General features: G+C 41.9%; 1 protein-coding gene across 3 annotated transcripts in view; it reads right to left on the bottom strand.

Annotated features, from left to right (window-relative positions):
• Positions 1-23881, bottom strand: part of LOC101280683 (cytochrome b5) — a 30462-nt gene that overhangs the window by 1728 nt on the left and 4853 nt on the right. Inside the window, exons 2-5 of one of the 3 annotated variants that reach the window (XR_004476952.2) lie at positions 9975-10103; positions 8134-8163; positions 5714-5737; positions 4419-4453 (exon numbers count right to left, since the gene is read on the bottom strand). Coding sequence is in view for 2 of the 3 variants with exons in the window: in XM_004280008.3 (XP_004280056.1) it covers positions 4419-4453; positions 8134-8163; positions 9975-10103 (194 nt within the window). In the remaining variant the exon portion in view is untranslated. The remainder of the gene's footprint in view (positions 1-4418; positions 4454-5713; positions 5738-8133; positions 8164-9974; positions 10104-23881) is intronic. The other 2 variants (XM_004280008.3, XM_049697939.1) reach the window with 2 other exon arrangements.

The raw sequence follows: 23881 nt of genomic DNA, 5'->3' as shown, positions 1-23881 counted from the left end.
TCTAGTTACATCCGTAAGTGAAGAATTGAAAATGGCACTGAACTGAGAACCAGAAGACCAAGGTTTTCATTTCAAGAGAGCAATCAGCAGGCTCTATAGCCAAGGGCAAATCACGTCCCCTGAGCATAAAGTTAAGGAGTTTGAAGCATGGGATTACTACGGTTGCTACTAGCACCACAGCTCAACATTCTGTGATTTTGTTTTGAAAATCTACTCTTTACATGTGTGTAGTAGGTTTAACGTGTTAATAAACAACATGCCCAAATTACTTAATTTGTGGTGTAAATTCACAAAAATCCCTAATTTAAACATTGTTCGGTCCTGATGCATAGAATTTTTGATCTACTATAAATGACAGATGATATCAGGGGCAGGGTTAGGAAGATCTTCAATACAGATCTGAACCTATAATTTCTTAGAAAACAGAAATTAATGTATAGGTTCCAGAATCTGAATAAAGAGCTGGTAACAGGAGAAGACTCAAATCAATAGAATTAGAAATGAAAAAGGAGAGGTAACAACTGACACTGCAGAAATAAAAGAGATCATGAGAGATTACTACAAGCAACTCTATGCCAATAAAATGGACAATCTGGAAGAAATGGACAAATTCTTAGAAATGCACAACCTGCCAAGACTGAATCAGGAAGAAATAGAAAATATGAACAGACCAATCACAAGCACTGAAATTGAAACTGTGATTAAAAATCTTCCAACAAAGAAAAGCCCAGGACCAGATGGCTTCACAGGCGAATTCTATCAAACATTTAGAGAAGAGCTAACACCTATCCTTCTCAAACTCTTCCAAAATATAGCACAGGGAGGAACACTCCCAAACTCCTTCTACGAGGCCACCATCACCTTGATACCAAAACCAGACAAGGATGTCACAAAGAAAGAAAACTACAGGCCAATATCACTGATGAACATAGATGCAAAAATCCTCAACAAAATACTAGCAAACAGAATCCAACAGCACATTAAAAGGATCATACACCATGATCAAGTGGGGTTTATTCCAGGAATGCAAGGATTCTTCAATATACGCAAATCTATCAATGTGATAAACCATATTAACAAACTGAAGGAGAAAAACCATATGATCATCTCAATAGATGCAGAGAAAGCTTTTGACAAAATTCAACACCCATTTATGATAAAAACCCTGCAGAAAGTAGGCATAGAGGGAACTTTCCTCAACATAATAAAGGCCATATATGACAAGCCCACAGCAAACATCATCCTCAATGGTGAAAAACTGAAAGCATTTCCACTAAGATCAGGAACAAGACAAGGTTGCCCACTCTCACCACTCTTATTCAACATAGTTTTGGAAGTTTTAGCCACAGCAATCAGAGAAGAAAAGGAAATAAAAGGAATCCAAATCGGAAAAGAAGAAGTAAAGCTGTCACTGTTTGCAGATGACATGATCCTATACATAGAGAACCCTAAAGATGCTACCAGAAAACTACTAGAGCTAATCAATGAATTTGGTAAAGTAGCAGGATACAAAATTAATGCACAGAAATCTCTGGCATTCCTATATACTAATGATGAAAAATCTGAAAGTGAAATCAAGAAAACACTCCCATTTACCATTGCAACAAAAAGAATAAAATATCTAGGAATAAACCTACCTAAGGAGACAAAAGATCTGTATGCAGAAAATTATAAGACACTGATGAAAGAAATTAAAGATGATACAAATAGATGGAGAGATATACCATGTTCTTGGATTGGAAGAATCAACATTGTGAAAATGACTCTACTACCCAAAGCAATCTATAGATTCAATGCAATCCCTATCAAACTACCACTGGCATTTTTCACAGAACTAGAACAAAAAATTTTGCAATTTGTATGGAAACATAAAAGACCCCGAATAGCCAAAGCAATCTTTGAACAAAAGAAGGAACTGGAGGAATCAGGCTCCCTGAGTTCAGACTATACTACAAAGCTACAGTTATCAAGACGGTATGGTACTGGCACAAAAACAGAAAGATAGATCAATGGAACAGGATAGAAAGCCCAGAGATAAACCCACGCACATATGGTCACCTTATCTTTGACAAAGGAGGCAGAAATGTACAGTGGAGAAAGGACAGCCTATTCAATAAGTGGTGCTGGGAAAACTGGACAGCTACATGTAAAAGTATGAGATTAGATCACTCCCTAACACCATACACAAAAATAAGCTCAAAATGGATTAAAGACCTAAATGTAAGGCCAGAAACTATCAAACTCTTAGAGGAAAACATAGGCAGAACACTCTATGACATAAATCACAGCAAGGTCCTTTTTGACCCACCTCCTAGAGAAATGGAAATAAAAACAAAAGTAAACAAATGGGACCTAATGAAACTTAAAAGCTTTTGCGCAGCAAAGGAAACCATAAAGAAGACCAAAAGACAACCCTCAGAATGGGAGAAAATATTTGCAAATGAAGCAACTGACAAAGGATTAATCTCCAAAATTTATAAGCAGCTCATGCAGCTTAATAACAGAAAAACAAACAACCCAATCCAAAAATGGGCAGAAGACCTAAATAGACATTTCTCCAAAGAAGATATACAGAGTGCCAACAAACACATGAAAGAATTCTCAACATCACTAATCATTAGAGAAATGCAAATCAAAACTACAATGAGATATCATCTCACACCAGTCAGAATGGCCATCATCAAAAAATCTAGAAACAATAAATGCTGGAGAGGGTGTGGAGAAAAGGGAACCCTCTTACACTGTTGGTGGGAATGTAAATTGATACAGCCACTGTGGAGAACAGTATGGAGGTTCCTTAAAAAGCTACAAATAGAACTACCGTATGACCCAGCAATCCCACTACTGGGCATATACCCTGAGAAAACCATAATTCAAAAAGAGTCATGTACCAAAATGTTCATTGCAGCTCTATTTACAATAGCCCAGAGATGGAAACAACCTAAGTGTCCATCATCGGATGAATGGATAAAGAAGATGTGGCACATATATACGATGGAATATTACTCAGCCATAAAAAGAGACGAAATTGAGCTATTTGTAATGAGGTGGATAGACCTAGAGTCTGTCATACAGAGTGAAGTAAGTCAGAAAGAGAGAGACAAATACCGTATGCTAACACATATATATGGAATTAAAAAAAAAATGTCATGAAAAACCTAGGGGTGAAACAGGAATAAAGACACAGACTTACTAGAGAATGGACTTGAGACTATGGGGAGGGGGAAGGGTAAACGGTGACAAAGCGATAAAGAGGCATGGACATATATACACTACCAAACATATGGTAGATAGCTAGTGGGAAGCAGCCGCATAGCACAGGGAGATCAGCTCGGTGCTTTGTGACCGCCTGGAGGGGTGGGATAGGGAGGGTGGGAGGGAGGGAGACGCAAGCGGGAAGAGATATGGGAATATATGTATATATATAGCTGATTTATTTTGTTGTGAAGCTGAAACTAACATACCATTGTAAAGCAATTATACTCCAATAAAAAAAAAAAAAAGAAAATATTACAAAAAAAAAAAAAGAGCTGGTAACAGCTATGTATACATATATTTTCTGTCATAAACTTTCTACCCTTTAATATTCTTCACATATCAACCCATTCAAAGATCAAGTTCAAAATAAAGATTTAAATTGCAAAGGGATTATAAGTGTAATTTGGTAGGTTTTCAGTTTCCATTTAGAAGGAGACTGACATTTCAGGGGAAAGCAAGAGGAAATAACGAAATACTGCAGGGAATGTACCAGAACACTGACAGCCTGGGGGCAGCAAAATTTGACAGGGTGAAATTAATAAGCAGGACTGTGTAGCTTTGAGCTTGAGTCCCCAAAAATGTATATAATGGCAATTAAACAAGTCAGGATGGTAGAGCTGCCAAAAATGTCATTATGATCTTAAACTATAATAAAGCAATCTAGTCCTTAGAACAAGTGATTCATGCTACACTGGATTACTGCATTCGATTTTAAGACCAACCTAAAAAAGGGACAAGGGAAAACTGAGCCATGCTTAGGGAGGTATAATCATGACAATTTAAGAAACTGACCACATATCAAATGAGGAAGGAAATGAGGAATGTCCACCTGGAGATTAAAAGATTGCCCAGGTCACAGGACTGCCATGGGGGAACAGGAGACTACATTTGTTCTGTTCCTTAAGGTAGATGCAGCTGGAGGGTGAGATCTGGGGTCGCTCTAAAGTGTCCATGGTCGGAGCTGTCAGACAGTTGAGGAGGAAAGGCCCTGGGTAGTCTGGGTGCTAAGTGGAGATGACCCCTGGCCTGTCCACTGAGAGGCACACGACGGGAGCTGGAGCAACAGAGGCGCCTCGGATGAGGGGAGAGGCCCCCAGTCCAACTCTGATTTTAGGAGCCTTCTGATCACAATAATGCTTTTAAAGAAAACTACCACATACCTGGAATTAGAATCAATAGTAGTAATAAGAGTTTCCTGAAACACAAGAGAAAAAGTAAAGTAAGTTAAGGGGAACATCTAAACATTTATTCAATTGACTAAAACCTGTTTTAAAACAAGATCACAGGGCTTCCCTGGTGGTGCAGTGGTTGAGAGTCCGCCTGCCGATGCAGGGGACGTGGGTTCGTGCCCTGGTCCGGGAAGATCCCACGTGCCGCGGAGCGGCTGGGCCCGTGAGCCATGGCCGCTGACCCTGCGCGTCCGGAGCCTGTGCTCCGCAACGGGAGAGGCTACAGCAGTGAGAGGCCCGCGTACGGCAAGAAAAAAAAAAAAAAACAAGATCACAATAGTTTATTCAATCTTCTTATTCAGTGCATTCTTCAAAAACAGTTGAAAGGGAAAATTATATCATAAACTTCTCACCTGAATACCTAATTTCACCATTTTTTCAGAAGAAAAAAATTAGATAATTTGAAAGAAAATGTTAAAAATTAATAGGCTACCTAAAATATTCTGCACATCTAAATACTTTAACATAGAAACCGAACACAGGTATCATTTATACATATACAGAACCTATCATTATCTTTAAAGTTTCATTATCTTTGTTTCATTTTTCAAATGCATGAATGAAATGTTCAATAAAAACATCAGTTATTTCATCAAATCTCATACGAAGTAAAAGTGTACCCAGATTATATAAAAAGACATGTCAACCAAAAAGAAAAAATAAGAAGTATCACTTAAATTATAACAGTCTGGACCACCTTTCCTGGCCTTCTTTAACTCTGTCAAGAAGGCTCTAAAAAGACACTGGAGGCGTCACAGGCTGACTTCACACTGTCACTCACCAAGAAACCTTCAAATGCCACGGTCTTTCAGTTACAGCCTGTATCACTTTCCAGCACTTTCTGAGTGGGGTCCTTCCTGTCAGTACCATGAAAATGAACTATGGATGGCTCTAGGAAGATGCATACTTCCCCAAACAGTGGGGTAACTAAGGCCTAATGAAATGTAAGCTTTTTCGGGCTTAAAAACTTGTTAAGAAGCATTCTTTTGAAGCGCCACACCAGCAAAAGTATTAGTGCCTCAAAGAAAGGTAGCCAGAAATAAGGCAGCTTCACAGAGTTCTATCTCTGTAGTTTCCCAAAACACAAGGTAAAAAACCATTAGCAAAACAATCAGCGATTTGCAGTGAGGCAAAGCTACACACAGCAAGGCGAGTTAAAGACATTCCCGTGGAAAGGCAGAAACCTTCCAGGAAGAGCAAGCAAAGCAGTTGTGAGACCCACCAACCTGGTAACATGGCCTTTAAGATTCCTGACACAGGAGGAGGGAAAAAAATAGTCATTTAAAAGAAAACTTCACAGTTATTATCTTTTTAAGCAATATTAAATCTTAGAGACTACAAAATGTATCCATAACTACTGCAAGATTAGGTTTCAAATTTTGCATAGATGAATAAAATTAATAAGGATTACTAGAAGTAACTGGACAATGAGAAAATATTATTTAGCTATTAGAGACATATAAAGAAAGACATAATCAGTTCTGAAACAAATACAACAGTTCATTTAAGGTAAAATGTTATTGTCACACTAGACAGCTAAGCCTGAAATAGTAAACAGAAGGCAAACACGGATCTGTTATTTTGTTATACCGAGCACATGCATTTCACCAAACATGCTGACAACTCGGCATGGAAACTTGGCTGGCTTGCCTTCCACTACTAGTGCGTCGTCACCACCAGCAACAACACTGATCCTCTAAAGAGCTGAACTGTAAAAGACAATATGCATTTTTGATTGCTTATTATCTGTTAGGCTCTTAACCCAGGGATGCTTAAGAGTTAAGGCAAGTTTGAATTAGCACTTGGGCCACAGTTGGGTTTTGGTATGTAACTAACAAATTTGTCAGAACAGGGAAGAAAGACTCTGGTCTTTATTACAGGCTGTGCCTCCTGTTCACTCCGTGACCTTGAGGGGTTCAATTTCAAGTAGGAAAAGGTTAACAACGAAATCAGTACATGATAAGCTCTCAATAAAAGCATGCAAAGCCCACTGAGCTTTTGCAAATCAAAGTCACCTCATTTATAACTTCATCTCACTTAGCCTATTTCTTCACTGGAAGGCTTTCCTAAAAATACTGCTGATGGAGTGATGCCTTTGATGCGAAGGCTAGAGCCTACGGAGGCATGAGAGACTTGCAACTGCCAAGCCTTAAGTGGGTACTAGCAGTGATTCTGCAGTGTGTGACCTTGAACAAGGTCAAAGCCTGGAACAAAGTTGAGTTTCATTGCCTTCACCTTCCCTAGAAGGTCCAGGAATTCCCCCGTGATATCACGAGAACCAAATCAATTCACTAACATAGCAATGTTTTGAAAACTGCAACCACAAAATCCTATCAGTAGGTATTGCCACTAATGATATCGTCCATGTCAAATTGATAGATCTGGATTTGCTAACTTAAAAATGTGTCTCTGTGTCTACAAATATCTTAACTTGGCAGCTTCACCTGTTTCCCTTTGGGCAGGTTCAAGCTAATAATCTTTGGTGCAGATTCCTTCACAATTTGAATATCTTCAGCAGACAAAAATTCAGACCACAGTGTACATTTATCAGACTGGAGATAGATGGAATGATTATAAGACACACCCAACAAGGAACACTCTCTTCTGGTAAACTAGAAGCACAGAAAAGATAAATCTAGGAAAGTGGTCATGTATTTTCTTTCACTGTGTCTGCTTATGGCCTCTAAGAAAAATAGCAAGTTCCTGTCCCATATTCCTCCAGTTCTGCTCTAAAGTCAGCAAAGTCACATATGTTCTAAAGGAAGAGTCTGTCTCTCAGAAGTAAAACAGTTATGTAGGAGATCTTAGCTCTAATTGGTGCTTGCTTTCTGCTGGTAGGAATCGTGGTTCAGGACATGGTTGGACCTACATTAGTTCCAAGTTCAGGTAACAAGCCTTAGCAAATCCTTGTTTTACTACAGCTGAATGATATGCACCAAGCTTACTAACATACTGAACACCTAATGGGAAAAATTACACTTTTTCCCTGACAGACTTCAGAGAAAAAGCAAAAAACTTCATGTATCACAGAATTTCAACAGTCCAAAAAGGAGCCTCAAAAAAGGTACTAAGTCATCTAAGTGAGGTGATCAGTTCAGAGAGAAGGGCTAGTGAAACAGGGCATAAGAGTAGCACTACTAGAATTATTTTCCTTCCTTAAGGAAAAATACATCAAAAAGTTCTTTAATTAGCATTAAATTCAACCAACAAATATTTACTGAACACCTACTATGTCCCAGAGACGTGAAGATGAAGAAGACATAGGTAGTGTCCTTAAAGGTTTAAGTATTAAGACCTCTGCTCAGATTTTAAGTTCTCTGAAAAGAAGGCTTATGTCAAATATTTCAGATCAGAAGCACAATGCTACTTATAAAAAGTAGCTCTTCAAAAGGCATCTGTTGATAATTATGGTGAAAAAGTTATTTTAAGTATTGAGAGTCTTGTGACGAGAATATACAAGCTATCCTAATAAAATATACTGAGCGGCCTAAACAAACAAAAAATTTTGCTGAGACAACAGGGTACATATTCATCTAACCTAGAAAGACCTAAGCTGGCCTCAGGTAAATAAATGCCCTCCAGTTTGACAGGTATGAAATACAGCACAGATAACTATAGCTGAGATACTGGAGATGGTCACACTTACCGAAGGCTTGGTTATCTTTGACCTGTCATCCTGCAATTAAGGAAAAAAAAGGTAAGGTCCATTATGAAAGGAAAAACATCTGTAAAACTACCATTTCCAAACTACTCGCTTTTACTGAGATTTAAAAAAAAAAATTATTATTCAGTAATTAGCATTTTAGGTTCCATCTAGGTTATCAAATACACAGTTTGATCCATCTGACTGCAAAAATTAATAGCAGATTAAGTGCCTAGATTTATTTCGATCTAGCGTTCCAAAGTTTAAAATAACATGATAGTCATATTTATATGCTGATCTGTATATATATTTATGATCTGTAATTCAGGGAGCAGCTGAGACCTACTTAGATTCTTCCCTTCTATCCTCTGAAATTCACTTTGAGGTGGGGGGGTGGGGTAGGGGTGTGTGTGTGTGTGTGTGTGTGTGTGTGTGTGTGTGTGTGTGTGTGTGTGTGTGTGTGTGTGTGTGTGTGTGTGTGTGTAATTTGTGTGGTATCCTCAGTGAATTCCTGCAGTCTCCCAATTATAGGGTTATAATCTACTCCCTAAAGGGTGATCACAGGTGAGGCAGAAATGCTGCAGTCACAGCCTGAAATCCCACCTGCTCTACCCTCACAAGCTTTGGAATGGAAAGAATAAGGACAGGATGGAACATTTTAAGGGAAGGCCTTTCCAATTACCATACAACTATTTCCCTTTGGTGACATATGAAGATAAAGATGAAAATATGTGGATGAATAAACCTTCCTGATAAATGAAGCTTCCTTTCTCAAAGTACCATCTCCCACCACCAAAAAAACCACGTCTCACTCGACGGAAACTGCTCTAAAACAGATTTCCTACCTTCAGGCTTCCCCAAAGAGCCTACTTCAACCTTTCCTTTATTCACAGTCACTACAAGAAGCATCAATCAGACGCAACAGAACTTTTTGTATGGCTGTTTTTCATATGGTTTCTAGGTGTGCTCACTGGGGTTGAGGCTATTTGCTATGTTTTTTTCTTGTTGGAGCCCGCTTCTAGGAGCACCTCCACCCCTTCAGGTTGGCCACTGGTAACGTGCCCAGAGCTGGGGGAGGAGAAAGGAAGGCACTGGCTCTGAGGAGAGGTCCAGGCTCTCTCTAGAGGTGAGAGGGATCTACCTGTCTGCTCCAGATTCCAAGTTTGCACATCTCCAAGTTTGCAGCTATATTCCTGATAACTTTGGTTGACAGATGAGTGAAATTATAAATGCACATTTTAAAATGCTGCAGAAGGGCTTAAATTCCTATTACAGCCCTGGGTTTACATAAAAGCCAAAACAAGCCTACGTTTCTGCAAAATCAGTCCATGGATTGCCACCAAAGATGACGTTCTCAAAGGTCTCAGGTAGAGTGACAAGGTTGAGGACCATGTGTGGGTTTTACAGAAGGCAGAGTTTATTCATTTAACATAGCTGGTTTTTTTAAAATTTCTAAATCATTTTTTAGAATTTAAATATCCTCAAACTAATGAAAGTAGAAAGGAGTTTCTTAAGAAAAATATTCTGGTCAAAGAAGAAAGAAAGACAAAATAACCCTACTCTGGGTCACTACCTCCACCTTCTAAAATCTGCTGCTCAGGGAAACTTCAGAGTCTGAGACGCACCGTCCCCAGGACGTGACCCCGGAGTGAGAGGATTCTAAGTGCTGGTGAAAAGTGCAACCAGGGAAATACAAAGAAATTTCTGGTCAATTTATTTCTAAAGTCAGGAGGAACTGTTTTTTGCTTTTCTCCTTTTTAAATTTTGTAATATGCAAGTCTACAGATTCGAGTAAGGTCAACCCACAGCCTTAAAGAGAAACAAGTCCCCCAAAAGGTGCTTACTGGATGCAGCTCTCCAATGATAAACGTTTTGGACAATTCTCGAGCATCTGTAGAGTGTCCGACATCCTCAAAGTTTTCAGTAGCATCACCTCCAGCTTGTTCCCTTAAGACTTCTTCCCCACCAGGGTGCTGTTTGAAGGACAGACAGAAAAATGAGTATGTTTTCCAGGCAAATGAGTTAAAAGGAAGTGGCCAGTTTACTTAACCAAATAGCCTACTCCAGAAGCCACAGATGACAATGTGGCAATATAAACCATTCATAACCTGGGTGAAAATGATTCCTTTGTATTCAATTTCCTACTTGAAACTGCAGACAAACTTTCTCCAATAGTAAGACATTTATTTCCCAGTTATTCACATGACAATAAAACCATTAGGCACACATTTTTCATCCTTTGGGAATGTCCTCTTTGCTTTTCCATAAAGCTCTCAAAATCTCAAAAAGATTTTCTGTCTTTACCCAATCTACATCTTGAACGCATTTCCACACTTATTTAAAAGCCTTCCACTGGGGCACAGAATATGAGTCCACTTAAACATGGGAAGCCGCCCTGGAGGTACAGGCTGTTGACTGGCTCACTCTGAAAGCCAGCTTGAAGCTTCCTGATGCATCTCCAAGGCCGTGGCAATGACAAACGTGGTTTGTTAATTCTCGAACAGTCTGTTTATTCTTAGGCACAGCCTGACAGGCACAGAAGCAACAACGTGGGAGACACAAAACGACTAACTTATGCAGCACCCACAAATTATGCAAATTCACAGATTGTTGTTTCTTCTGTGTGGGTGGCTTCATTCATGAGTTCCTTAACTTTTGGGTCCTGTTAAAGATATGTGACCATAGACAAGTCTCCCAAATTAAATCATTATTTTCCAGTTACAGCCTATCTTCAAAGGAAAATTTCAAATGAGGTTAAAAACATAGATTGGGGCTTCCCTGGTGGCGCAGTGGTTGAGAATCCACCTGCCGATGCAGGGGACATGGGTTCATGCCGCGGTCCGGGAAGATCCCACATGCCGCGGAGCGGCTGGGCCCATGAGCCATGGCCGCTGAGCCTGCGCGTCTGGAGCCTGTGCTCTGCAACGGGAGAGGCCACAGCAGTGAGAGGCCCGCGTACAGCAAAAAAAAAACAACAAAAAACAAAAACATAGATTGGCCTTTTGTAAACAATCAGAAAATTATACAAGTTTTAAAAATATAGAATTTTGGGACTTCCTTGGTGGAGCAGTGGTTAAGAATCCGCCTTCCAATGCAGGGCACATGGGTTCGAGCCCTGTTCCAGGAAGATCCCACATGCCACGGAGCATCTAAGACTGTGCGCCACAACTACTGAGCCTGCGCTCTAGAGCCCGCACTCCACAACTACTGAGCCCACGCGCCACAACTACTGAAGCCTGCGCGCCTAGAGCCCGTGCTCTGCAACAAGAGAAGCCACTGCAATGAGAAGCCCCGCACACCGCAATGAAGAGTAGCCCCCACTCGCCGCAACTAGAGAAAGCCCGCACGCAGCAATGAAGACCCAACACAGCCAAAAATAAATAAATAAAATAAATTTATTTTATATATATATATATATATAATTTTATCTTTAAAGTGCTAAACTGAAGAAAGTAAACATTCTACTTCATAGACCGTAACACAATAGTCTTCACCTAAAACAAAAGGACAACTTCTCAACTTAATTTCTCATCAAGCACAGGAAACAAAGAAGTATGTGTCTACATGTATGTATGCACACATGCATTGCATGTGCAAGTGTGTATGCATTATGCATATGTGTATGCATGCACATATGTAACCATTTATGATTCAGACCCTGCCTAAACCATTTATAAGGCAGTTTTCTTTTTTTTTTATAAGGCAGTTTTCTAAGGAAAAAATAGAGAATGAGAGAAACATCTTGGGTTATATTGGTTTGAATGACCACTGTTTAGGAAAAAATATAGAATAAATGAATTGATGCTAAAATACATTTGCTCTACTTTTTAAGATTTTTTTGGATTTTTTTTAAACAATTAGTAAGGAAACAAAGCCTAAAAATTGATTTTTGGAAAAAAATAATTCAAGTCTTGGTAAGACAATAAATATGGGACTGGCTTGTTATGTGCAGGGAGAGGCAAACAGAGACACACTGCCAAGGAAATCAAGTCTAAATCATGATGGTGTGGAACTCTGCAATTCGTCTTGTCACTGTCCTCACTCTTGTGACTAAGTTCATGCTGCCGTTTTAATAAGCAACCATCACATTTGAAGACTAAAAGAAATGCTCTTCCTTACCTGCTGGCGCCCGAAAGTGACAAAGAAAGAAAACTGGGAACGCTGGTGTTGGCGCCGTCTTGGTTATTCCCAGAGATGGTCTATGTCTCCCATTTCTTTCCAGAAACTCTCAGAGAACATACTACTATCTTTGGAGCAGGTTATAGAATCTGGGGTAGCCCAAAGAAAAGGCAAGGCTTTGAAAAAGGAAAGTGATATAAGAACAGGCATGCAAAGCAAAATTATCTGAGGATTTTCTAAAAGATTAAGGAAAAGACCAAAATGCCTAGTTACAGGCAGGCAAGATTAGAGATAACAAAAAAGAGTCTGACGGGGCTTCGCTGGTGGCGCAGTGATTGAGAGTCCGCCTGCCGATGCAGGGGATACGGGTTCGTGCCCTGGTAAGGGAAGATCCCACATGCCGTGGAGCAGCTGGGCCCGTGAGCCACGGCCGCTGAGCCTGCGCGTCCGGAGCCTGTGCTCCGCAGCTGGAGAGGCCACAACAGTGAGAGGCCCGCGTACCGCAAAAAAAAAAAAAAAAAAAGAGTCTGAGACAAATTTTGGTGAAGTCTGTATCAGAAATCTGTCCTGGTAAAGGGTCACTCGCTAGGACCTCCACTCATCCCACCGTGTACAGGCAGTCAGCCACTGTAGAGCCCAGAGAGAGAGAAAGACTGGAGGGAACGTCAGCGGTGACGGTAAGAGGACCCAGGAAGGACAGAACCGGCGGCAGCCATGGCAAAACAAGCCATTCCCACTGGAATTGTCCTTCTAACAAAAAATCTCCCATTTTTCCAGAGGAAGATTCCATTTTCCATGTGCATAATTCCCTGTCTGCTTCTGTGAAATCTCTACTTATTATAAGGTCCCCAAGTACCACCTTGCGCTGATAACATATGAGAATCTCCAGATACAAATTAGGGAATACCAATAAAATAACTGGAAATAGCTTTCATTTTTTACATCTTTTTGTATATAAGGGTTATTTGCAAGCAAATAAACAGGAAATAGATTTTAAAAGATGAAACATTGGCATAATTCAGAAGACATCAACTGTCACAATCTCTACCCATTCCTAAGAACACTTTCAGAAAGACGTGGTAAATTCTTGTGGTATAAAGATAATGGTGGCTACCAGGTCCTGGAATTACAACTGGCTTTCTACTGCTCACAGCATAAATGCTTTCAGCGATGCTGGCACAGTGGATCTCTTTCTCCTTGAAATGTTTTCTTCATGTGGCTTCCAGTACAACAGGCTCTCCTAGTTTCCCTTCAACTTTATTTCCCCTCCTGATCTTCTCCGAGTCTCAACCCCAGCGCTCAGTCCTTGGCGCTCTCCCATTCCACCTGTACTAGCTCTCCTGGTGATCTTACCTGGTCTCCGACCCAGAATATCACCTGTTCTCTAGCAAGTGCAGTTCATTAGGCTTCCTTTGAGCTCCAGACTTCTCCCACATGCAACAGCCTACTTACCTGTTCACTCAATGTCTAATGAGCATCCTGAACATAACATAACCAAAACTGAACGTTTTACTTTGCCCCCAGATACACTCCTTCCCAGTTTTTCTATTCTCAGTGAATGTTGCCACCATGCATACAGTTGCTGCAGCCAAAAACTAGAAATCAAACTTCATTCCTCTTTCCTTCTCACTGCCATCCATCAGCAAATCCAGCTGGTTATCTTCACAACATATTCAGAAGCTAACCACCTCTCCCCACTTCCAATGCTACCACCTTAAGACCAAACCAGCATCTCCTGAATGGACAACCACAACTGACCCCTAACGGGTCTCCTGCTTCTTCTCCATCCTTCCCACAATCGACTGTGCTTACTCCATCATGCCTGTTACCTGTTTACCTGTTACCTCTCTCGCTTCCACTATGACCAGCTACCCTGGACTAAGCTAACATCTGAGGATTTTCAGAACCCCTACATTTGCCTCTGTGTGGAATGCTCTTCTCCCAAACCTTGATGAGATTTCGTCTGTCCCCTCATTTATCCCTGCTCACATGTCAGCTTTTCAGAGCCCTTCGCTGAGTTGCCCATCCAGAAGGGCCTACCCCGTCCTCACACCACGGTCTCTATCCCCTCCCTACTCTTTCCTTCACAGCACCTAGAACTCCTGAAGCTCTATTTTGTCAATCATTTGTAAGATTCATGAGGACAGAGGCCTTTGTCTGTCTTACTCATCCCTGCTGCCCAATACCTAGTTCAATGCCTGGCACATGGCAGATACAAAGAAATATTTGTAAGCAAGTTTGGATAAATAAAGGAGATGTGCACGGCTGATTACACATTGGTCTTAGAACTAGTATATACAACTGGTTAAGTGACTGACAACAACTTTCCCATTCCAACTATCCTAGTTCACACCCCTTTCCTTCTCCTGAACTATAATAGTTCTTACCATTCAGAAACCATATAATTTCATATTCAATTTTGTTTAATTCATTTAATCCAAATATTTATGAATACTATGTGCAAAGCATCACCTGGGACACACAAAAGTACATGAAAAATAGACATAATTTGATCCTGAAAAAGCATACAATTAATTTGAGGTTAAAGAAGAAAAACACAGATATAGCCTCATAGTTTTGACTATTCATGCGTGACCCACGGCAGTGATTGCCACCATTCTATCTTCCAGGTCACTTACCCATTCTTCTGCCTCAGTTATTCTGCTACTGATTCCTTCTAGTGTATTTTTCATTTCACTTATTGCATTGTTCATCTCTGTTGGTTTGTTAATTCTTCCAGGTGTTTGTTAAACATTTCTTGCATCTTCTCGATCTTTGCCTCCATTCTTTTTCCAAGGTCCTGGATCATCTTCACTATCATTATTCTGAATTCTTTTTCTGGAAGGTTGCCTATCTCCACTTCACTTAGTTGTTTTTCTGGGGTTTTACCTTGTTCCTTCATCTGGGACATAATCCTCTGCCTTTTCATTTTGTCTATCTCTCTGTGATTGTGTCTGCCCTCTGGTGGATGAGGCTATCTAAGAGGCTTGTGCAAGCTTACTGATGGGAGGGACTGGTGGTGGGTAGAGCTGAAATATGCATGGCATACTTGGGGCAACTGAAGAGACGAGTGTGAATAAAGTAAAACACGTGAGGCTGTGTGATGTCTTACTTCACATGTCAACTTGAGGTGAAACTTGATTTCTGGGAGGTGTTTCTAGATGAGATTAGCATTTGGATCAGTGGACTCAGTGGAGGAGATGGCCCTGCTCAATGTGGGTGGGCACTATCCAATCCATTCAGAGCTTGAATAGAACAAAAGGTGGAGCAAGGAAGAATTCACCTGTTTCCCTGTATCATTATTTGAGTTGGGATATCTCATCTCTCCTTCCCCCGCCCTCAGCCTCCCATTGACTCCTCTGGTTCTCAGGCCTTCACACTCAGACAGTCACTCTACCAGCTCTCCTGGGTCTCCAGCTTGCAGATGGCAGACTGGGGGACTTCTCACCCTCCATAATCATGGGAGCCAATTCCTTATAATAAATCTCTTCATACATAAATATATATATGAAATATGTATGAGTATCTCCTATAGGTTCTATTTCTCTGGAGAATCCTAACACAGGCTGGATGGTTAGAAGGACCAAACCATTAGGGCCCTGAGAGCCAGTGTGAAGTGGAAGACACTGAGGATCACTGTGGGTTCCTGAAGAGCAGAGCGACCATGACAAAATGCCGGATGGACCTGTCATGGTTAGAACAGAGAGGCTCAAAATCCAGACAGGGAGAGCACCACTGCAGACATGCAGCAATCTGACCAGCATAGCAGCACAAATCCCTCTCTTTCCCTCTACCGGCCCACAGGCGCCAGCCTTAATAAGAAGCCCCTCTCGGCTTCCTGAAAGTCGGCTGCCCTCCACCTCACCTGTGAGCACAGCATCAAAAGCATAAAACTCAACTGGAGATCTTAACTCAAAAGGCTAGGCTACATGTTAAAACCCCAGAAGTTCAGAGTCTAAAAGAACCTTCAGAGACCCAATATCCTTAAATTCACGGATGGATAACCGGGAGTCCAGAGAAATTAAGCCCAACATCGCACTAACAGTTCATGGAGTAGCAGGACCAGAACACTGGGGTCTGACTTACAGTCCAACCTCCCCTCTCTTTTTTGAATGGGCAAATTAAATGGCCATTTTCATGTTTCTGAACAAAGTGACTTTAGATGCCTTAAAAATAAAGTTTCTTTGTACATATCTCTTTGGGGACTTTGTTGAGGAATCTCACTTCTAGACCCCAAGAAATGTTGTCATTTGCCCTGCCTTCCTGGGCCTTAATAACTAAGGACAATTCAAAGGATAGACATGCTTCTGTCTCAGGGCTCTGTCTGGCTACGAGGCCGTCCCAATAAAAAACCCAGAAGGGAATGCAGAACCACACTGCAGTATCGCAATACTCATCAGGTCAAAGCCATTCACTTCGAGGGCTTGCTTAACTAGGCAAAAACAAATGATAATAACAGAAAAACCCTTTCCACATAAATGTAATGTTATATGGACCCAAAGTCCACCAGTTCTGGAGTTTTAAATAGGATCTTTCAGTCCAAACACTTAACACTGCCAAAAAACGGTGGCACAAACAAGACTGTGCATAAACAATGACTAGGCAAAACCAATGTATCTAAAGAGATGATCTTCAATAGTTAAGCCAAAAATGAAAACAACTATTTGGAGTGCAATCAATTTATATAAAATTTAGAAAAAAATAACAAGACAGCCAAATGTTTCCTATCATTTCTAGACACTGTTTCTGATAAGGCAAAGGGTGATGGCCTTGAAGCTGGTTGGGTTCCCCAGACTTCTGTTCTGCTCTGCCCCCCTGTGGACTGGGTGAAGGGGCTGGAACCTGCGTCTGCACCGCCTCGGGGCTTTCTGCGCACCTTCTCACTGAACCCTCAAAGCTTAGGGACCAGAGGCTCACAGGCATCATCTGAATTACTTCTCCTCATTTCACTCTGAAAATGATGCAATGAAACAAGGCCCATCTTTGCATTCCCGCTGCTGGCTTATGAGACCCACCCGCTCACTCAAACATCTGCCAAGTGCCACGCCAAGCTCTGTTGTTTCCAAGGTGGGTAAGTCATGGCCCTGCCCTCAGGGAGTTACACTCCAGTGACATGCGGACAAGTAAGAGCTAAACATAGTAAGCCCCAGGTGCAGAGCCACGGCACAACAGAGGGAGGGATGAGCTCTCCCAGAGCTGGAGGTGAGAAGCGGCCAGGGAGGGGTTGCTAAGGAGGGGGTGCTTAGACTCCGGTGTAAAAGGTACACTGGTGGTTCACCAGGTGAAAAGGGGTGGGGAAGGGTGTGTTCTATGCAAAGAAAATGGAGAACACAAAGGCCCGGAGACAGAGACACAATGGCACCCTGGAGGAACTGCAGGCACTGTAAATAACCGGATTTCACATGGATAAAAATGCACTGTTGATCACTTTTTTATTTGTTTTTGTTTGGGGGAGGCAATGAGAAAACAGAATCACGCACATGTCACCTCCCAATTGCTATCAATAACCCTTCCCCATATCACTCGACAAAATGTTAAAGCAGACCCCTCAGTATTTGGCCATAGCCCCTGCACCTTTGTTGCGGTTTGGTCTCCAGCTGTCTTGGCCTCCACGTCCAGGCAGCACTGTGTTACGGAAGAAGCCCAGGTTTGGAAGCAAAGGAAGCTGAATTCAAGATCCAGCTCTGCCACGTCTTCGCAGAGCAACCCAGGAAGGTAGCAGCTCTTCCTGAGCTTCCATTTCTCCATCATTAGATACCTCTCCCACTTAAACTACAGAGATTAGTGATATAACTAGTATAATACCTGGCATGTAATAGGTGTTCCATCAATATCAATTTCGTTCCCTTTCTTATTCAATACTGCACATTCAATACTGCCAGAAAGAACCTTGCACAGAACCTCACACAGCGCCTGGTCCCTGTAAACTGCTGAGGCCAAGTCCAGCACCAAACCCCAAACCCCAAGGGACCCGTTCTTTCCAGCCTGCCCTTCATCTTCAAGAGATTTCTGTGGATTTAATCAACTGGCTTGATCCTACTAAGCCACAGACCCAATGACAAGAGTTAATAGAAACAACCTACCATAAGGACAAAGAACATTCGCTACATGAAATCATTCTTAAAGGTCATTAGGATGAGAACAGATAAGCAATGCAGCTGTGAGCTGGTAACTATCCTGCAGAGTGCTGTTATAGTGTTCTCTCCTTGAAAAGAAAGAGAAGAAAAATCATTCATGGTTACTTTTATTTTATTTTATATATATATATATATTTTTTAATCAATTTATTTTTTGGGCCGTTGGGTCTTCATTTCTGTGCGAGGGCTTCCTCTAGTTGCGGCGAGCGGGGGCCACTCTTCATCGCGGTGCACGGGCCTCTCACTGTCGCGGCCTCTCTTGTTGCGGAGCACAGGCTCCAGACGCGCAGGCTCAGTAGCTGTTGCTCACGGGCCCAGTTGCTCCGCGGCATGTGGGATCTTCCCAGACCAGGGCTCGAACCCGTGTCCCCTGAATTGGCAGGCAGATTCTCAACCACTGCACCACCAGGGAAGCCCCATGGTTACTTTTAGAGTTGAGACAGTAAATGTTTGGCCCCAAATTTACCATGAATCAAAGATAATTTTGCATTTAGTCAGTGTGCCCTGACCAATATTTTTAATTCTACCATCACTAAACTTATATCATTAGGTTAAATAAGTGAGTTCACTGGAGACATAACAACTCCTGGGATCTCTGAAGGGAAGAGTAAGTCCCAGACTGAGAAGTAATGACCCTGGGGTAGAGGAAGGGGCAGGGACAGGTCTGCCTCCGAGGGACAAGAGCAGGGGACACCGAGGCCAGGAGAGTTAGAACACGCACCGCTTGCCTTGTGACCCAGCTCAACCCAACGCTCCTCATAAGAACAAGCAAAGCCACCAAAATTGAGGGCCCAGTGGAAGATGGGTTATGATCTAAGAGGGGCTATTCCTCTATCTACGCTAGGATCCATCTTGAGTTGGAATGGCCAAAAGATGAGAGGACAGGACAGGCTACAATTGAGACTGAAAAGGAGGATTGAGGGTGGAACCAGTCCTCCTCAATACCAAATCATTAGGCCTATTTTTCCTTTTATATCTAGTGTTAAGAATTAAAAAAATTGGCTAAAACAGGCAACTGGAGGCAGGAGAGAAATAAAACAAGCTGTCAGGAAATTACCCACGCTGGCCCAACAGCCATTCTGCATCGATTTTCTAATATTTTACACTCGTAAACTTTCACTTATTCATTCAATAACTATTTATTGAGTCTTTTCTATGTGCCAGCATTGTTCCAGGTGCTGGGATACTTCCTGCATTCACAGAGTCTACATTCCAGTGGAGGGAGACAGATAAGCAGTAAACGTGAGAAATAGGTTACATGGCATGTCAGAAGGTGACATGTGCTACAGGAAAAAGAAACACCAGAGCAGGGTGGTGGGCCCAGAATGCAGGGGCTGGGGGGTGACCAGTTGTAAACGGGGTTCAGGAGAGGCCTCGTTGAGACAGCGAAGGAGTGAGCATGCTGCTATCTGGGGGATAACCTTCCAGCGCAAAGGGTTATATGGTGGAAGGCTTCCTGGCACGTTCATAAAAGAGCAAGGGCATCAGCATGCATGACGCAGGACGTGCCAGAAGGCGGTGGGACCTTGTAGCTGCCTTACAGGCTTGGCTTTAACCACGAAAGAGAGGGAGCTGATGAATGTGTTTTTTGTTTTAACTCTTTATATTGAAAAGAGCTGCAGAGAGGTGCCATGTGCCCATCACTCAGATTCCTTCAATGGGCAACATTTTCCGTAACTGTAATGCATCGTCAACACCAGCAAATATCTTAAATAGGAGTCACTAGACTGACTTAGAGTAGTTGTGTGCACTTGTGTGTCTGTCTGGTGTATCTCTGTGTCCTGGTCTGTGGCACTTTCCCACATGCAGATTCACAGAACACAGGACCATTCTGCCACCACAAAGGCGCTCCCCCTCCTGCCCCTTTGCAGTCCCCCTCCCCCGCCACCTATCATCTGTTCTTCACTTCTGTGACCTCGTCATTCTGAGAATGTCACAGAAATGGAAGCACACTGTGTGCAATCTTTTGAGACTGTCTTTTTTCACTTAGCATAATACCCTTGACACCCAGTCAGGTTGCTTTATTCCCTTTTTACTGCTGAGTTGTCTTCCCTCTACACATGTACCAGTCTCACCAGGGACCCACTGAGGAACATGTTGAGTTGTTTCCAGTTCGGGGCTTTACAAATAAAGCTGCCAGCCCAACAGCCACTCTGTATCAATTGTCTGATATTGTTTACACTTACAAACTTTTATTCAATCAATCAATATTGAGTCCTCTCTCTGTGCCAGCATTGTTCTAGTTGCTGGGATTTGCGTACAGGCTTTTATGTGGACATAAACTTTCATTTCTCTAGGACAAATGTCAAGGAGTGCTACTGCTGGGTCATACGGTAAGTCTATGTTTAGCTTTTTAAAACAGGTAGATTGATTTCCAGAGTGTCTGTACCATTCTGCATTCTCACCAGCAATGCATGACCAATTCAGCATTTCTACATCCTCACCAGAATTTGGGTTATCAGTAATTTTTATTCTAACAAGTATGTTATAGTATCTCACTGTGGTTTTAATTTGCACTTCCTTAGCAGCTAATGATGTTGGACATCTTTTCATGTATTCATTTGCCATTCATATATCTTCTTGGAGGAAATGTCTATTCAAGTCTTTTTCCCATTTTCTATTTGGATTATTTGTTTCCTTATTGTTGAGATTAGAAAATTCTTTATATATTCTGGATATAAGTCCTTTGTCAGATATGAGATTAGAGAAAGTTTTCTAGTCAATGGCCCCGTCATTTCATTCTATTAACAGGATCTTTTAAAGAACAGAGTTTTTAATTTTTATGAAGTCCAATTTATCCACTTTTTCTTATATGGATCATGCTTCTGCTGTTGTGTCTAAGATCTTTGCCTAATCCTAAGTCTCTTCAAAATTTTATATTTAGATCTATGATCTACTTGGGGTTAATTTTTATATAAAGTGTGAGGTTTGGGTCAAGATTTATATTTTTGACTACTGTTGTCCAATTGTTCCAGAACCATTTGTTGAAAAGGCTGTCCTTCCTCCATCAAATTGCTTTTGCATCTCTGTCAAAAGTCAGAAGTACCTGCATGAGTCTACTTCTGGTTTCTCTACTCTGTTCCATTGATCTACGTATTCGTCTCTTTGCCAGGACCACGCTTTCCTGATTACTGCAGCTATATCCAAAGTCTTAAATTGGGTGGTGTCATTAGCCACTGAAGGGTTTGAATAGGAAAGTGATAGGATCTGACATCTTAAAATAGCACTCTACTACCAAAAATACACAGTCAGGGGTGAGGGTCACCAGGCTGGAGGTGATGGTGCTTGGAGCAGGGAGCCGGCATAGAGGGGGAAAGATTAGTTGGATTCTGACTCCTTTATAAAAGTTGAGCCCACAGAATGTTCTGGGGGATTCAGTGTGGGTGTGAGAGAGACAGAAGGATCAGACATGACCCCAGGGTTTTCGACGTGAGCAAATGGATGGAAGTGTCATCACTGAGATAGGGAAGGTGGCAGCAAGATGTGTGAGGGAAGGTCAGTTCAGTCTTCAACACGTTGTGTCTGAGAGGCATGTTAGAGATCTGAGTGGAGATGCGAAGTGAGTTGCGGATACGAGAATCCTGAGTGTAGGAGAGACATCTTTGTGACCTGGAGATAGAAATCCAGGAGCTGTCAGCACATTTAAAGTTGTGACACTGGATGAGACGGCTGAGGGAAAGTGGAAAACACTGGGCCCCAGGGCCTCCGACACTGCAGGATGAGACAGAACATCCCCCTTTCTGGTAGAAGACATTGGGCGGCGACCTGAAGAGGGTGGTGAAAGGAGGGCACACCAGGCAGAAGGAAAACTGCACAAAGGTCTTAAGGCAGAAACAAGCCTGACTTGTTAGGGACACAGAAAGGTGTGGAGGGCAAGGCAACAGTGTTACCAGCTGAGGTGGGAGAGGAAGGAAGGGGCCAGATCACGCAGAGTTTGTTACACCGGGAGAGAGATGGCATTTTATTCTAAATGCATTGGGAAGCCATGGAAAGGGACTAAGCAGAGAAATGACAGTCTGTTTCTACAAAATGAAGTTTTTTATGTTCTTCTAGAAATCACATTCTTTAACACAATAACAACATACATTACCTGAACTGAAAACTCATAAATCAACAACCAATGTGATGGAACCCCTGAAATCCTGAAGACTATGTCAGGAAAGGGGCTCTGAAGAGGAAGACAGTCTAACAACTAGAGCCACAAGAAAGTAACGTGAAGACGGACGACGGTGTGAAGGAAGGAGGGAGAGACCCTTCCTGAGGCCCCCAGGAACCACGTGTAAGTGAGACGGGGACTTTGGCAGACAAGCAAACACAGTACCACCCACAGCTCAGAGGGCAGGACCGAAATCAGCGAGGCGGTGGGAAGGAGAGGGCAGGGGATTAGCTAAATCCACAGAAGGATTTCATCAGAGCAGTAACCTCATCAGATTTCCATTCAGAACAAGCCCTTCCAGGCCAGTTATTTAAGAGGTCTTTAGAAAACAACATTTAACCTCTGCACGCACGCCCAACAATCTCTTTCTTGAATGAAATAATACAGATTCTTAAAATCATGCAGATGTCATCTGTGTTAGGAACAAATGGCATCCTTGAAGACTCCTTCAGAACTTTCTCTACTTAAAAACTCCCCATGGGCAACTGGAATGGCTGTTTTCTCCACCTTCTAGAAGGCAACACAGTAAAACGACAGCAGATGGAAAGAAAAGCACATTTTAGCCCTTTGACCTTCCAAAGGTTTTCTTTTTATTCTTTCACAACTTCCCTTTACTTTCTCCCTGGTTCCTATGGAGAACCCTGGATATGGGGGTGGGGGGAAATCTCAAAGCAAATAACAGCAGCTGTGTACCAACTGGATGTCTGTTTTCTTTTAAAGCTGTACTAGTTATCTTAGGTCCCCTGCCCTAGTCACAGAGTTAGTGTTTTCCACTTTCCCTCGGCCATCTCATCCAGTGTCACAACTTTAAATGTGCTCACAGCTCCTGGATTTTTTCAACATATAAATTCTCACATTCACCATTGTGAGATGAGGCTCTGATGCCTATTTACCCAAGATGCCTGAACCACCTTTACCACCAAGGATCCCTTTACATTTTCCTCCTATGGATTTCATATTTTCTGAGGTTTATTTACCAAACTATGTATGTTAAATAATAATAACTTTTCCATTTCACACTCATCAAAGACATATTTGCAACTGCAGCTTTATAGTAGTATAAGATTCAGGATATTATCAAACTTCCTTGAAAAAAACAAAGGCACTTGGGATTTTAGCACTAAATATGACACTCCTACCAACAGTAAAGATGTAGGGTCCTCTGTGTTTTTCAAAATTAAGGACACTGAGTTTCAAGCACCCACACTCTCCTCCTGGCTCCCCAAGGCACTGAGGTCCCCCAGGCTTGGAACCACTCGTCTCTGCAAAGCAGGCAGCCATGTTCAAGGAAAACAACAAAAAGTAAGTCCTTAAAACAAAACCTGCTATAGAGAATACG

The sequence above is a fragment of the Orcinus orca genome, chromosome 15 (assembly GCF_937001465.1).
Source record: "Orcinus orca chromosome 15, mOrcOrc1.1, whole genome shotgun sequence".
NCBI lineage: Eukaryota > Metazoa > Chordata > Mammalia > Artiodactyla > Delphinidae > Orcinus > Orcinus orca.
The sequence above is the reverse complement of the archived record's forward strand: the minus strand, read 5'-3'. Positions and strand labels throughout refer to the sequence as shown.